The following is a 17,755-nucleotide window of genomic DNA, read 5'->3' as shown; positions in this document are numbered from 1 at the left end:
TAGTGCATGCAAAAACTTAGCAACAGCACCTCATGCATTGCAAGTGCTCAGTAAATAGTAGTTCTCATTGCATTACGTAAGTACAAAGCCTTACTATGATAATGCACTGGGACAAACTTGCCAGTCTGAGTCATAGACACAGACTAGCTTGGGTCCTGAGGCAAGTCATTTCACCTCTCTAAGCTTTGTTTCTTCATCTGAAAAATATACATGGTGATTTTCCCTATATAACGGGGTACACGAACACTGAGAGAATGTAAAAATCACACGCAGTGCTCTAAAATGATCATTATACTGTTTTTAACAATTGTGAGTTAACCTATTGTTCAGTATAAAAAAAAAATTAAGGGTGTAAGGTCCTGCAGTGGAACCAAATGTTTGAACCCCGGAATAATCCCAGCTGTCTCGTCTCTGCACAGAAGTCATTGACCATGTTGAAATCAAGCTCCCCATCGCAGCTTGGGCGAGGGGGGGAGGAGCTGCGAGGCTGCGGAAAGGAGGAAGGGAGGCATGGAGCGAGACAGGGTGGCGAGGAATTCATCCCCGAGTGGACCTCACAAGCGTGAGGAGGAGTAGGAAACACAGTCTCTCCTAAATCATCCTCGCCTCCAGCCTCGGGGATCTGATTACTGGGAGGAGGGCAGCCGAAAACCACGGAGCCACCAGGCTATTCATCTTCCAAGCAGATACCGATTGAGGGGCCCAGACCAAGGGATCGTTAATGGCTGAAATGAACAGATCATCTTTCAGTTTTACACAGACAGATAGCCTGGGTCTGGCTGGTTCGTTGTGGTCTGTCTGGCTCTATTGGAAAGGAAAGAAACCCCTACATTTTGCTGAACATTTTGAAAAGGCGCTGTCAGCAAAATTGTGCAACGCAGGCAATTTGTCTTTGGCCATTCTCCTCTGGGCCCCACAACCATCTTCTCTGGTCCCTCCCCAACCCCGGCAGTCCCGACTCAAAAACTGCTTTGGCTGATTCACTCTCAGCTAGAACTAATATCCATTTAGAGAAGGATTTTTGTTTTTCAGGAATAAAAACGTTCATTATGCTAAGGGAAATACTCTTTTAATGATGGGAGTTGAGCTTAGTTTTATAAGGTGACAAAGCTACTAACAGACTTTTCTGCCAGTAAAACCACTGTAGAAACCCTGTTTTCAAACACTAGCATTTAGTGAGTTCTTAAAACCACGTCCTTAAAAGTAAATAGTTTGTTTCTCATTTAGGAAATTGTCCTGGGTGTGTGTGTGTGTGTGTGTGTGTGTGTGTATTTTTTCTTTTCCATATCATAACTTATGAAAGCAAATGTTAATGGCTGTCATGAAAGAGATCCCTGTAAATGCTTGTGCTGTGACAGAAAATCGTAAACAAGGCGTTGTGTGCCGCCGCCTTGCATCAGTAGGTGGCAGCACACACTCTCCTGTGAAGGGGAGTGGCTGTGGGGACGCCATTTTATTTGAAGCTCATCAAAATAGTTGTCTTTTAGTAATCCTTGTGAAAGGATTTCTTTCCAGTGGGTTTTTCTTTCTTAACCTTACATACCATGGAAATAAAAGTTTGAATAATTTACTACCATAAAGCCTCATTAACTGAATCCAGCCAATTGAAATTGGTCGTAATTCAGAATGTGGCTTGGGCTGAGGCTTATTTGTTTTTTCTTGGTCTATGGAAAAGAGTTTGTTCAGCAAGTTAATAGTAAGACTCTCTTGGACGACTATTAACTGCTTCAAAAACTATGGTTTCAATTTGTTTTAAAATCATTTCATTTAAAATAAAAGAGGTCTAGGCTCCTACACATTAAGAACTGATATGGATAAGGATGGCTCTCAGTGTGTAGAAATCTGTTACATAATTTGAAAAACAATGTGACAACTCAGAAATTGCAAACTTGGTGGCATTCTATATAAATTTATTCCAAGTGAAATACATTCTCCAACTAGTTTCTTTTGAAATAGGGCATTTAGAAAAGAAATGCCTGATTTTATTTGAATTTAATTCAGAAATGATTTACTTAATATATCTCATACACAGCGCTGTGTGCGGAAGAACTGAGGGTGCAGAGATGAATACACAAAAAGAAGATATTTCTAATTAGATATATGATGCATTAAAGCAAAAGAGGGGAAAGCAGGAGGAGGCAGGATTTAGTAATAGCACAGAGAAAGGAAGTTGTTAACTTTTTACAAAACATCAGGAGAAGTCTTCCTAGAAGAGGGATCATCTAAGCTGAGTTTTACAGCAAAAACAGAAATGTGCCATGGAAAAAATATGACACTGACCTGTCAGGCAGAGGATGGATGTAAGGAAGGCCTGAAACCATACCTGGAAACTCTAATATATTTAAGGTTATTTTCCTACAGAGTCTGTGGTGAAGGATGACCACTGACTTTGTAGGAGAGGAAAGTCAATTAGCAGACTGGAGCTGAGCATATGCTGCAATTGATTTGTTATGGTCAGAGCATAAGGTTCCAGTGGTGAAATAGTGAACTGTGAGATGGCATATGAAGCAGAAGCTAGATCGTCAGGAACGCTTCACGTCATGCTGAGGATGTTGAGCTCTACCCTGTAGGTGTTGGGCAATCCTGAGCCAGAAAATCACATGGCCACACCTGTACTTCAAGCATGCTGATGTGGGTGTATGCTGACCCTTAAGCAGAGTGAGCAGAGGTCAGGGAGTCAGGTTAGCAAGTGGACTGAGTAGCCAAGGAAAAAACATAATGGAGGCTCAACTGAAGTGATAATGATGAAAAAACTCTAATCACGTCTGAAGTACAAATACAGGCCCAGGGTTCAGCAGCAAACCGTGTTGGCAGTGATGTTAAGCAACACATCAAGATCATTCCTGGGTTTCTGAATCAAGCTACAGAGAAGATAAATGGATGATACCACTGGCTAAAGTTAGCAATGCAAGAGTATTACCAAAGTCTTGTTTAATATAACTGAAACATACATTTGGATCACAAAAAAGAAAAAAAAAAGTAAAACCCCAATAACCTGATGAATGATCCATGAACAAAATATTTAGCTGATTTTTTTTCTATAGTATTCTATGTATTTTTGAGATTGGAATTAAGTTGTCCAGTAGCCCAGAGAGTAGCTGATTGTCTATCATAGCATGACGTATTGTCCATACCACACAGTCTAATACTTAAACACATATTTTGCCATTCTCATTTATTTACTCAACAATTTTTTTTTCAATGACAACTACCATCCAAGCACAGAAGTTTCAGGATAAAAAGACAAAGCTCCTGCCCTTGCAAAGTATGCAGGTCTTGTTAGTGGCATCAGCAAAGATTTCAAAAAGGAAAAATTTGAGGTTGTGTTTAAATGAAGCATAAGAACCCATGTGTTATACATGAAGGGGGCGAGGAGCATAAGACCTAAGCACTGGTTAGTGATAGCATCAATAAGATCCATGATATGAGGAAGGGAAAGAGGAAGGAAGGAAGAAAGGAGAAGGGGAGACTTGGAGGAGTAGGAGAATAGAAAGTTACTGAAGGGTCCTAAATGCCCTAGTTAACATGAGGTTGAGTCTATAGTGAGGAACAAAATCATTCTGAAATATGGAAACAGTACGTTTTAGTTCATCCAGGACAGTCTCAAGATAAAAATTATGTTTACAAGAGAATTTGGGAAGAAAGCATAACTAAATCTATAGAAAGCAGTCTTCTAAGCAGGTTATAACTGATATAATTGTTTGAATAACAGATATTGAGGACCTGAACGATCACAGTGTCCATGGGCAGGAAAGAAAGGGATAAATAGAAATGACAATTAGGAGAGAATTTCAAGATCTTCTGTTGATTAGCTCTTGAGTATAAATCTTTTCATACCATCAGACTATATTTCCTTGGGTCATGTTTCAGAAAGATACAGCTCAAATATCACTGATGTCTATTTCTATAAAAAAGAAAGAAGAGACAGAGACATATAAATAGATACCCTTAAAAGTAATCCCTTTGAGAAGCTGCACCCTTTTTCCCATGATGCTGCTGACTCCAAGAATTTTTCTAGACCTGTTTGGTCACTGTGTTGAGGAGTCACTGCTACTTCTTTGGGATTCACTCTGAGCAATAGCAAGTATTCTGAGTGGTGCTTTTGCTTTTCTGAATAGCAAACCAAATATTTGTTCCAGAACCAAATGCGAAAAAGTAAAGATTTCGTGTGTACCTTATGACTAGCTAAAAAGTGTCTAGACCAATCTGTAGAACCAGTATATTAGTAGTTGCCTATGGATGGTATGGGAAGCTGAGGGGGAGGTGTAACTGCTAACTGATCCAAGGTTTCTTGGAATGATGACAGTGTTCTAAAATGACATCATAAAGGTATTGTCAGAACGAAAGAACGTATTAAAAGCTGTTCACCTGGACTGAGAAAATGACTGATCTTTACGGTCTGTATATCCTATCTCAGGTTGTTCAAGTTCTTGGAGCACAAGTAGGGTCCCAGTTCAGAGATGTACATTTTTAATAGTCATGAGCCTCATTATTTTATAGTAGAGCTGTGTTCTTTGTTAGTCCCATCTCTGTCTCCCATTGCCCTGAGGAGAGAATGAGATGCATAGTAATAATTCAGATTTTGATCCAGTCTCCTTAAATGGATCATAGCGCTTAACTTTATTGCTATTTGAGGAAGATAGTGATTTTATTAGAGCATAAAATATCTTAGATTTGTTTTGTTTGGGCTTTTTGATTTTTTGTTTTTAAATTTCCTAGATGTCTATCTCTTAAACTATAATATAATTTTATGAGAACTTTTGATAAGTTGGGTTGTGACCAGTCATTTTTATTTCCAAATATCAAATTTGAATATAAGCAGCATGGGTTATTATTATATAATGTAATATATTATTTTTTGCTATTTTAACAAATTAGTATTTTGTAATAAACTGTAGAAATAATATGGGAGTATTAGTGTATTTTTTATTTGCCATTAATCCTAAATCTTTATTTTGATCATTAAATAAAGGAAAACAAGTCATTAATTTCAATTAATTTCACTCTCTGCTTCTCTCTCCCTCATTCCTTACTCTCTCATCTCAGGAAGCATTGTGAGTGTTGGAGATCCAAAGAAAAAATACACAAGATTTGAAAAAATTGGCCAAGGGTAAGTCATTGATTATTTTAAATATCAAAAGATGAACACAATCAACACACTTAAAATTCAATAATTGCTTATATTTCTGGTGAATTATGATTCTCACTTCCTGGATGATATTTGTGTTTCACCTTCTCAGTGTTGGCTTTTCCAGTTGGCAGACTGACTATTAACTAACTAAAGAATACATCCTGGTAAAATGTCCACTGTTGTCGGGTTGACAGTGAAATTTTGTAAGGACATTTTGTTCCCAGAGAGTAAGATTCAATGTGAATCTGAATTCAATCTGCTTTTCCTCTAGAAAGGCAGTAGGGTTATAGAAACTTCTAGCTTGTATGAAAATCTCCTTTAGACCTCTCCCCTTTACATCTGCATAGATGTTACAGTTAAGATTCTTTTCATTGTCAAATAGGAAAGTGAACAAATGAGGGTGGGGGAATCGTTACTGAGTGATCCAAAGGTGGGCAAAGTTGACTGGGTATGAAGAAAACAGATCAATAATTCCCAAATGACACAGGGTACATCATTTCACTCAGTATACTTTTTAAAGATTTCCAGTTGCTTTTGCCAGAGATCTGATTTAGAAGTCTAAATTGGGGTCCAGGAATTTGAACTGTGCAGAATTCCTAAGATAATCTGGATCATCAGCTACAAATGAAGACCAAGGCATTAGCTCATTCACTAGAGCTAAAGTCGAGAGTCACAAGGACTGCAGGGCAAGTGGCACCAGGTATGTCTCTCAAGCCTCCGTGTGAAAGGGCCTGAGTAGGCAAGAGTGTTGGAAATGAAGAAACTTAAAAAGAAAAAGAAATGAAGTGTTCTTAAGGGGTGCCTTTAAATGCAAAATCAGACAGAGAATCAAGCCTACCAATTACTAAATGCCAGGAACCTGGATGGCATCACAGAAGTGTCCTGGCTGAGACAAGGCACTGGGAAAAGTGGAATTAAGTCCATTTGCCTGCAGAATTGTGTTAGCCCATCAGCCACTAGAGTCAAGTCATTTTCAATGGGGAATCTAGAGTTTCTTGCCCTATTTCTGAAATTCTTCAATGTAGAAAAATGTGTGTTATAGAGAGACTTACCTGTGTTGCATGAGCTTTGTATTTTCCTTGCTTTTGTATTCCCAGCTTTTGCATTAAAGCTTCTTTTGAAATTTTCAACATGGCTTGCAAAATAAATGGAAACCTTCATCAGGCATTGGGACATGCACGAGGAATGTGCGTGATGGGGAAGCAGATGAGATGACCCTGAGCAAAGGACAGGAACTCAGGGAGAAATAGACGATCATATTTATTGTTCTAGTGGAAACCATGATGACATTCGTTAAACTTTAGGTTTTCAGATGGCTAAAATATGTGCCTATTAGTGCTTTTGCTTCTTTGTTTCTCATTAATATCACTGATGTTTTCACTCAGCTCAAAAAGATAAGCATGGGGCTCTCTTTCACTTAATGGGCCAACTGTTATTTCCACCTATTGTGCCAGAACAAAGTTGTCCAGTAGAACTTGTTTTTGATGACTGAGGTGCTCTATATCTACACTGGTCAATGGGGTAACCAGTTACCCATGTGTGGCAATAAGGCACTTGAAGCATATCTAGTGGAAATAAGAATATAAATATATTTCAACTCACTTAATGGTTTAGCAGACATTTGTTGAGCACCACCTATGTGCCAGACATTATGCTTAAATGTCAAACAAACGGTTGGTAATGATGATGTGGGCTCTAAGGGAATTTAATCTACAGGGATGAGCGCCTACCAGCAGGCTACTCAGGGTACAAAGCAAACACTGAGAGGAGCTTCATCAACTCACCTAAGTGTGAGGCACCTTGGCTCACTGCAGTTTCTCGTATCAGTCTCTGTGATCTGGTTAACTTGTCAAGTAGGGAATCCTAATTCCATTTATCAACTTCAACTCACTTTCTTCATGCCCCAAAAGTCAAAACACCTCAAAGGCAAGTTTAAAAAAGACAATTTTGTGTACTAAAAGCAAAAGCAGAATTTTAGATTTCTTCTATTCCAGTTGGCTCTCTAGCAGAGCTAGCACTAGGAAGGGATACACAGTCCACATAGGAGTTATCACTACAAGTGTTTGTTGAATTTGGCAGTTAACTAACCCCATTCATTCTCTGAGCACTTGAAAAATAGTGTTAATCCAAGTTATGGTGTGATCGGGCCCAGTACAATGGCTCAACAAGCTAATTATCCCTCTTTAACCATATGGGAACCTGTTTGTATCCCAGCTTCTCCACTTCCCGTCCAGCTCCCTGCTGGTGAGCTGGAAAAGCAGCAGAGGACGGCCCAAGACCTTGAGACTCTGCACCCACATTGCAGGTCTGGAGGAGACTCCTGGCTGGTGGCTTTAGATCAACTCAGCTCCGGCTATTGTGGCCACTTGCAGAGCAAACCAGCAGATGGAAGAACTTACTTTCTCCTCCTCCTCTTTGTAGATCTGCCTTTCCAGTGAAAATAAATAAATCTTTATAAAAAATTATGATGTGATCAGTGGAAAATACATAGGTAATTTTAAAAAGAAAGTATGAAAAAGAAGCTCACTGATAAATTTTATGTCCATTACATGTTGAGATGATAATATTTTGTCAATACTTGGGTTAAATAAAGGTATTAAAACTAATTTTGCCATTTCAAATTTTAATGTTAAGTAGAAGACATTTAAAATATTTCTAATATTACATTTCTAGTTGTGGGTTTAAAGGTGGGTATTTATTCATGAAGTAGTTTACTTAGTATTGTTCTGGGGGAGTGGGGATAAGAAATATTTTCATTTTGTTTTAATTGTTCATTACCATTAAGATCCTATTAAGCCAAAAGGAGCATTAAATTTAGAAAGGAAAAAAAGTATGGGATGGTTGGTGTCCAGTATCTTCCAGATACCAGGTAATGAAGCGATACTAATTTTTCCAAGAATACAATTAGGCTGCCAAGCACATTGGTGTGTAACAAGGATTTATCCCTCACAATTATTTATGCCTCTCCTTTCTAAAGCTGAAGAGGAAAATTCTGTCAGTACCTTTGTAAAATCCTTATAATCTAAAATGAAAAGCCAAAGAAGAAATCCTACTTGTTATTGAAAAAAGGACTATTTTAAATTCCCAAATTAATCATTTTAAGGAATGAAAGGAAACCAGTCAGGCCCAATTTAATTTCTTAAGGGGTATAAAATATATTTTATTCCTCCCTTTGTCTCCTTTGGTGCCTCCACAGTGTTTTTCCACTTAAGTAGGCCTTCAAAAACAGTTTTCCAAAGTTATGGTCAACAGCCAGGTTCCCTTTGGCCACACTCACAGAGCTATAGAGCTTCCCCTGTCTACTCCCTCGGTCTCAGAATCTGTTTCTGCCTCAGTATTTATTGAATTAATTGAAGTGTGTCTTTCCTCTCTCCTCTATTCATCTATCCATACAAGTCTCACTTGCACTTTCTGTCTCCCTGTGGCTTCATCTCTTTTCCTGTCACAATGAATGGCTTCAACTGCCTCAGTGTGCAGTTGGCTTCATTTTCCACTGCCCATTTTTACACACACACACACACACACATCCAAAATGCGCATAAGTATTGTAAAGTCAAGATACAGTTTTTCACATAGCTTCTAAGATACCATCCAATAGCAGATGTAGTTACTGTGATTTTATCACTTAATTTATTAGTTTTCTTTCTCCTGTTGTTAGTATATTGTTCATTCTTAGGTGTTGAAGTCAACAAACAAAATATTGACTTCTTTCATTCTAGATTAAAATAGCTATATTAAATTTTTTCTTTAAATGTTTCTCCATTACTTGCCTTAGGCACAGCAGTTTTTCTACCCTCAATATGTAGGGTTTTGATTTTCTTTTCATGAAGTCTGGATTTTTAATTGTTTTACCTATTGTTATGTGACATTCAAAATGGTGTCAGGAATCATGTGATGGTACAAATAATCAGGGTCGGGTCCGGCGTGGTGGCGCAAGTGGTTAAGGTCCTCGCCTTGCACGCCCGGGATCCCATATGGGCGCCAGTTCTATCCCGGCAGCTCCGCTTCCCTTCCAGCTCCCTGCCTGTGGCCTGGGAAAGCAGTCAAGGACGGCCCAAAGCTTTGGGACCCTGCACCCGTGTGGGAGACCCGGAAGAGGCTCCTGGCTTCAGATCGGCATAGCATCGGCCGTTGTGCTCACTTGGGGAGTGAATCATCAGACGGAAGATCTTCCTCTCTGTCTCTCCTCTATGTATATCCGCCTTTCCAATAAAAAATGAATAAAAATAAATCTTTTAAAAAAATAATCAGGGTCAACGTTCCAGTTTCAGCTCCAGGGAACACAACAGCTAACTCTTGGGAGCTGGATTTAAGAACCACCTCTCCATTAATCACCTTCATCTACTTGGAAAACTAGTATTTTCCAGTATGAGTTTCTGCCATCCCAGCATTCAGGCGTAGGGCCAGAGAACTGGCCTTGGTCTTCCATAAATCAAGTTCAGAATTGCATGTCTAATCACTTGAGGCCACTGCTGCGAGTCAAAGGCTGAAACTGACATTGTTTTTACTAGGTTTCCTTGAAAAGTGTTCTGTAGTTGGCTACGAAGTGCAGACATTTTAAGCAGATTGTGCAAAGCTAGGGTGGTTTTTTTTTTCTTTTTTAATGAAAAAATATAGGTGAGTCTGTCTTCACAGATTTCTCATTAATATGTTTTAATTCATTTTAAGATATTCCTGAAATGAGAATGCCCTGCAAGTTAGATACTTTGTTCTTTCAGAATCATATTATCTTCTGTCTTGAACAATATAATGAAAATTATTTTGGAGGAAACAGCCCAGAGATGATTTGGGCTAAATTAATAAACACGTTTTGAAATTTGGTGACGTTTTATTGAGCACCTCCTACGTGTAACGCAGAGAAGCAGGAAACGGGTTCTGGTAGTTAGTTCATAGTGACCTCTAGCTTCATGGTCCTCCTGAACATCTGTATCAAAAAAGAAACAAAGCCTTCCCATGTTCATGTTTTTCTCCTGTGCTTGCACTCACTCACCTTCACTACTACCTCCCCCATAAGTCCATCTTTGGCAATGCTGACTGTCTTTCTAAGTCCTATAGATTACACCCCTGCTGGCATGCATTCACCACTTCTATCTTAGTTTGCCTACACGTTTAAAATTGCTTCAAGCTACGAAGACCATGGAGGGATAAAGGGGGAATCTTGAAAGAATTTGAAAAAGGAAAATCTGAGATTCTGAACTCAGAAGGTAGTAGGAAATCACTTCTTTAAGCATCAATTTTCTCATAGTTAGCAGAAAGTTCAGGCTTCATGATGTGGAAACTGAGCAAGGAACCATTTGAAGTACTTTACACAGCACATGACACATAGGTAAGGTCTCAGGAAACAATTGTTGGGAAGGAAAGGCACACCTGTGTGCTACTATTATATAGTTCACAATACAATAAATATTTTAATGCATTTACAGGGAACTGTGGCATGCAAGGAGAGAGAAATGACCTATAGCTAGGGAGGAAATATGATGAAAGGTTCTTAGAGTTGGATACGTTTGAGCAGTGACTTGAACAGGTGTAGCAGTTTAACAAGTGGAACTAAGGGACGTTCCATCTGAAAGAAATGAAGCAAATTCCCACTTTAGACTGTAGGTTTCATTCATTTGGTTGTCACTAGGATCTGCAACTGTGTCTTGTGAAGAGTAAATATGCAGTATCTGTTGAATATACATCACAAAGAGGAGAGGAATTAAATCAATAGCACTGATAGTGCGCAGAGTTGAAAGTCCATTTTGGCAGAAGACTTGATAGGAAATAATGCTAAAAAGATAGAATAGAGCTATGTCATGAAACGCAGAAGATACAGTGTTGAAGTATAATTTTTGAGCAGGTACCAAAGACGTTTAATCCTCAGTTATCCTACAAAAATCACATTTCCAGAAAGAAACTGCCACCGGTTTCACATGTAATTAATAAGGAATAAACACACATTTTTATGGGGTACAGTGTGACATTTCTTTCTTATGTTATTTAATTAGTTTTTTTCGGGATATGGTTCCACATGAACAGGAATTTCCCCATCCATCCCACCTTCCCTGCCCCATTTCCCCCCATATTATTACAATAGTATAATCCTTCAGCAATGGTCACTATTGCAACAATCTGCTATTTCAATACATGTATTAAGTGTGTAGTTGTCAGCTTGTTTAGTCATCACCTCAGACATGTATCATTCATTTGTATTAGGACCATTCAAAATGTCTCCTAGTAGCTCTTCTGAAATACACAATCATTTTCAAACATAGTTACAGGTTCAGCTTTGGGTGAGAGAGCTTCGTACATTATGTTACATATTTCATATTCTAACACAGCACGCTGTACACAGCGTCTGATTACCCTATATTCAGTGATGGGTAGATTGATCACAAGGTTCAGCGGATACCTCTCTGTCCTCTTCTATGTACAGTTCCATATCAGCCTTTCATTGGTGGTTTCATTTGCCAATGATTATTTGTCAGATCAACAACTTTGTTAAAAACTGCAAAATAGTTGTTTCTTAAATCTGACATTCCTTCTACAATTATAAGCTAAAATACTTCCACTGCCAAGAACTTTACTTCTTCAGCTAGAGCTCTTTTGTTAGCCTGAAATATAGTTCATACACTGAAGAAAAATTTGTGTAAAAACAAGTTTCATGTCTTCAATGTATACAATTTTGAGAGCATAATGATAAACCCCACCCCAACCCAACCTCCCTCACATCCTACCTCCTCCTTTTTTTTTTTTTTTTGAGTCTTTGCAATGACATGCATTCAATTTACTTTATAATCACAGGCTTAACCTTCCTGTAAATAAAGAATTCAACAAATAGTAAGCAGAAAAACCACTGTTCCTCGGGAGTATAGGCAAGGGCTGTAAAAAATAAGCAAAACTGAAAATCTCAATTTTTTATACTCTATATAATTAGTTACCACAAATCAGGGAACACATGATGTTTGGTTTTTGGGAGGGGACAGTGGCTTATTTCAAAGCGTAATGGTCTCCAGTCATATCCATTTGGTTGTGAGAGACAGAATTTCACTCTTTTCTATGGTTGAGAAATATACCATCATGTATCTATACTTAGAAATTCTGTATCTGGTCTCAGTCAATGGACATCTGAATTGATTGCATATCTTGTCTGCTGTGAAATGAGCTTTTATAAACTCTTTTGTATGCTGATTTCATTTCTTTTGAGCAAATTTTCAGGAGTAGTATGACTGGGTCATGTGGTTGATACTTTTTGAGATTTCTGAGGAATGTATATGTTGTCTTCCGTAAAGGTAGTCTGCATCTCTACCAGTTGTGTATAAGGGTAACTTTTCTGCTACATCCTTGCCAGAATTTCTTGTTTTGTGATTTCTGTATGATAACCATTCTAACTGTGGTGAGACGAAACCTCATTGTGGTCTTTATGTTTCTCTGATGGCTAAGTGACCCTGAATATCATTTAATGTATCTGCTGATCATTTTCATTTCATCATCTGAGAGAAAATACCTGTTTATGTTGTTGACCCACTTCTTAACTGGAGCTCTTCTTTAGTTGTTGTCGGGTTTCTTGAGCTCCTTTGACGTTTTTTGATATTATTCCTTTATCAAATGCGTAATGTACAAATATTTTCTCCCATTCTTTCAGTTGTTTCTTTGTTTAGTGTTTTCTTTGCTGTGTATAAACTTCTTAAATACTTATTTTTAGATTTCCAACACAACATTTATAGTGGGTACCCATGTTCCTCCCAAAAGTGGTTGATGGGAGATTATTTTGATTTTCTAAATGGAGAAGAAGATGTTCCCATTTATGTAAAAGATATCTTTATAATCTCATGGGCTTTTATATTTTGACACTTCTATTCAGCTGAATTTATTGTAACTTCTTTTGATGGTCAGACTGTCCTGTTCTTGGCTAATAGGAGCCCATTTAACTGTGTTGGTTTTGCAAGGAGTATTTTAAATGTTTGTTTATGACATCTAGCCTTTGAGGCTATGAGATCATACCTTTAGTAGTTATTTGCATCATTTCTTTGTCATACTGTCTCAAACTATACCTTGTGGTTAAAAATAAATTAATATGGAGAAATACCACATTACCTTAGAGAGATTAGAAGAATCCGAAAATAAAGTTACCACCCATTTTTCTTTTTTGGGAAAATATTTGAAGAAAATAAAATCCCTTAGCTTGTGTGTGTGTGTGTGTGTGTGTGTGTGTGTTTCTTTCTTTCTCTCTCTCTTTATCTCTCTGTGTGTTGAACGTATATTTTTTACCTTATCGTCGTAACACACTTCATAAACCGCATTTTATACTAGGGATACACACGTATGTACCATGATTAATTTAATCAAGTCCCTATTGCTAAAGATTCATTTTGATCCTGATGTTTTCCTATTACAAACAAAACTTCAGTGAGGACCCTTACAAATGAACCATTTGCTACAATACAGATTTGCATGCATAGGGGATGTTCACCTCCATCACCCTGCCTTTCTCCCTATATTCTCATCCTATTATAAATCCCCAAGTTATTGCTGTGGCATAGTTATTCATTTCACTGTTACAAGCTTAACTTTCTGATATATAAGTGTATCACGAAATGGCAAGTATAGGGAAAGGAAGCAAATAAAGTACCACAATGTAAAAGTATAACTAAAAATAATAATGGGAATCCTATTATTATTTTGGACAAAAAATGCATGTTGTATACATAGATTATTTCCTAGTATGCTAACCTGCCTTTAGCACTTACAAAATGTGTGTGTGTGTGTTCTGTGTATTAATTTTTGCAGATCAGAGAGACCATACATTTTCTTTTTGGGGCTGGTTCATTTCCCCAAAAAAAAGTGAAAAAAAAGAGATGAACTATTTCTAATATGTGTAAATCTATCATTAGGATAAATTTCTCAGATAATCGTTGTATGAAAGGATATGTGAATGTCTTATTCCCTTAGCAGTTGTCCCATTTAACACTCTATCAGCAATTTGTGAGAAAGTGCCTTTACCCCTGCCAGCACAGCTGTATTCGTTTATTTAGGAATAAAACAATATAATAAAATACCACCACGGTGATTTTTTAAAAGAGAAAATGGATAAAGGGGGAGCTGTAGCAAGAAAGCATGTGAAAAAACAAGACTGTTCTGAATAGTCCATTGGCCAATGCATTCTATATCCACATAACACCAAAGTACCTTTGTTGTATGTTGCATCTCTACATAATTTACATCAGCCATGCAGCTACCCTCCAACAGAATCTGACAACACAGAGCATGTCTTGAAATAATTTTCCTCTGGGGCATAACATTTTGCCAAAGGAATTTTGTGTAATATCTGGATCTTTGCCAATCATGTCATTATGTAAAAAGTGAATGTCATTAAATCATCCATAATTGCACAAAAACTTTACTACTAGATGATGTGTAATCAACCCTTCAATCTCTGTCCCTGTAAATTAGTTTTAACTCCTGAGAAAGTGAATATATCATGGTAACTATTTTGCAGATATTTATGCTACTTAATGAGGATCTCCCTTCTTACTTTTAACATAAAGTTCCCATGTTGTAAATGAATAGTTTTGAAGTGTATTTCTTCAAGGACCTGATGAATAACAGCTTGATTTGAAGACCCTAACAAAGCATTGTAGATCACAGAACTAATGAATAAGTGCTGAGCCTGAAACTGCTGGGTTACTTTTTGTTTGTTTGTTTAGGACAGCTATGAGCAAGAGCATAAGTGGTGTCTAGTGTGCTTGAAGAAATAATCCTTTGGGTAGGACCACCCACTTAAAAGTATTTGCTTCTTCTTGGAAATGTTTCGGGTCACACAAAGTAGAATACCACTATTGAGCACTAAATAGAAGTAGTTTGAGGCTCTATAATAGGCTTTGTGATAAAGGATTTTGAAAATATATTAGCATTTGTGAAGAACAATGTTTATGAGGCAATGGAAGATGCTTTTTGTTCTACTTGATGCTCTGAAACTCACTGTGTTGTGTGCTGTCCCTTGTAAAGAATGATGCCACTCCATCAACCACCATTAGAATGTGTGTATAGTTGTTTTTTCCAGGCATAGTAATAAGCTTGTATTAAGCCACCTGGCCCGCTTTTCTGTCCAGGCTCTCTTAAAACCAATGGCACACACTGTGAAGCAGCTGCTTAGAATGAATGTGTTGGACTGAGTAGCCAAGAGTTTTCTGGCCTTTTGAGGGATTAATCCTTGTAACTGTGGCCTCATTATCACTGAACTATAACCCACTGAGATCCTTGGCCCTACACCCAAGATGTATTACAACTCTACTTAAAATTAGATGGCCATGAATATTCTGAGAAAAGTCATACTCTCGCTAAAGAATAGAATATTCCTTGTTCCACTTCGTAATCCCAGCAATTAAAATTTGTACCACCTGACTCCAGCTGGAGTCTGAGCACTTAGAAAGATAATGAGAAAAGACTGCTTTACATATGTCTTAAACTTAGGAATGCATTTTTTGAGAAATAAATAACACAAAGGAAAATACTCTGAAACTCAATTTGGAAAAGCGCTCTCTTATTGCATGTAGTGGTAATACTGTTTCTCAGCACTGCTGAGCCCTCTTAAAGACTTATTTTCAACAAAACAAGGATATGTAGAATAATATCAATATGCATATCTATATACACAGGTACTTCAACAGTTCAATGAGTGGTAGGTATATAGTCAGGTGGTGTTGAGAGCAGTAAGTCAATCACTGCTTGGGATGCCCACATCCCATTTAAGATTGTATGAGTTCAGGTTTTGGGTTTGTTTCTCATTTAAGTTTCTGCTGATGCACACCTGAGGAGGCAACAGGGGTAGCTGACGTACTTGGGTCCCCAATAGCTCTGTGAGAGATGTACCTTGAGTTCCTGAATTCTGGCTTCAGACCCAGCCCTAAATGTTGCAGGCATTTGGCAAGCAAGCCAGCAGATAGAAGGTATCCATGTGTGTACACATGCATTCATGCTTCCAAATTAAAAAAAAAAAAAAACTTCTACAAAGTTTTTGGAAAATGGAACTGAAAGAAAACTTTATTTTCTTGAAAAAAATTTATGCTGTGCATATTGGGGTTTCCAAATATTGCTTTTAAATTCCATTTTCCAAAAACTTTTTAAATGCCCTCATATTTAATGTCAGGTGCATTAATATGTTGAGACAATTTTTTAGATAAAGGACTATAAACAGAAACTTTTCATAGCACCCAGAAGATGATTAAGTCCATTTTAAAAGCTAGCTTTATTCACAGGCCACTATTAACCACATGATTAATTCTAACTGAATCCAAAGACAGAACCATCTTTTATATGGTTATCACAATGGAATCAAATATATGTATGCCTTGGGACAAACTAAATGTCTCAAAAAGAATGTGATTTAAGCAAAAGAAAAAGACACCAGATAATATTTCAGGGAGGTATCTTAACATAATGGATACAAGTGTGAGCTTAAAGAGGCACCAAAGTGGAACTTAGCATCATTGGAAAAAAAAAAAAAAAACTGTGTAACAACAGGAGATGGTGGTTTAAGAGCATAGAGTGAATTCATACTAACATGTTTTAAGGCTTAGTTGCTGTCTAATTGTGTAACCTTGTGCAAGCTACTTTTCATTTCCAAGTTTCAATTTCCACATTTACAAACTGACAATAATACCATGTACTTCATATAATTCTTGTACAGGGCAAGCATTAGGGGATTTCCTGTATAGTGTTTCAATAAATAAGCCTCTCCCAGCAACAAGGAATAGCTGCAGAAATTGACATGCTAAATAGGGATTCAATTCTTTTTTTGCTTTTTTTTTAAAGATTTATTTATTTAATGGAAAGTCAGATGTACAGAGAGGAGGAGAGACAGAGAGGCAGATCTTCCATCCGATGATTCACTCCCCAAGTGAGCGCAACGGCCGATGCTATGCCGATCCGAAGCCAGGATCCAGGAACTTCTTCCAGGTCTCCCACGTGGGTGCAGGGTCCCAAGGCTTTGGGCCGCCCTTGACTGCTTTCCCAGGCCACAAGCAGGGAGCTGGATGGGAAGTGGAGCTGCCGGGATTAGAACTGGCACCCATATGGGATCCCGGCGTTCAAAGTGAGGACTTTAGCCGCTAGGCCACCCGCCAGGCCCCAGGGATTCAATTCTTAACTGTGACTTCATCAACCTTGTGTTTGTACTTATAAAACCCTAAATGGGAAAATTACCTATCCTAGCTTCCTCATACATTCCTTCTATGCTCAAGATGGACCTCGTCAAACCCTCTAGTACCCTTCTGTTTTTCTCCCTAAGAGCCTCTTCCTGTCTTCAATTCCTTGCCTTCTTTTCTTGCTTTGTCCCATTTCCATGCCGGAATGAGAGTAATCCATCTAAATTATTAGCCCTACCATTTTCCTTCTTTGGTAACTACTCATGATGACAACTTGACTTTGGTTTTTAGTAGAAAGCATCAAAATGTGATAAATGCTGCTGATAAACTGACTTGTCTTGTACAGCAAATGAAGAAATCATGAATTGTTTGTTTCTTCTTAGAACCTTTGGGCTGAAAGCCAATGTTTTATTTGAATATTAAGTGCCTGGCCCTGTCTGGGAGAGACTGTTAATAAGACATTTAATGTGATGCCAAGAAGCCAGAAGGACTCATCACA

At 37.9% G+C, this 17,755-nt stretch overlaps 1 protein-coding gene across 6 annotated transcripts in view; it reads left to right on the top strand.

Annotated features, from left to right (window-relative positions):
* The window catches only part of PAK3 (p21 (RAC1) activated kinase 3), a 267,948-nt gene that overhangs the window by 216,153 nt on the left and 34,040 nt on the right, over nt 1-17,755 (top strand). For all 6 annotated transcript variants that reach the window (XM_040999477.1, XM_040999476.1, XM_040999475.1 and 3 more), the window contains one exon: nt 5,047-5,110. In XM_040999477.1, the coding sequence (XP_040855411.1) occupies nt 5,047-5,110 (64 nt within the window). The remainder of the gene's footprint in view (nt 1-5,046; nt 5,111-17,755) is intronic.

This window comes from Ochotona curzoniae, unplaced genomic scaffold, assembly GCF_017591425.1.
Source record: "Ochotona curzoniae isolate NIBS_2020 unplaced genomic scaffold, NIBS_Ocur_1.0 scaffold_1852, whole genome shotgun sequence".
NCBI classification, from domain to species: Eukaryota; Metazoa; Chordata; class Mammalia; order Lagomorpha; family Ochotonidae; genus Ochotona; species Ochotona curzoniae.
This window is presented reverse-complemented; position numbering and strand designations above follow the sequence as displayed.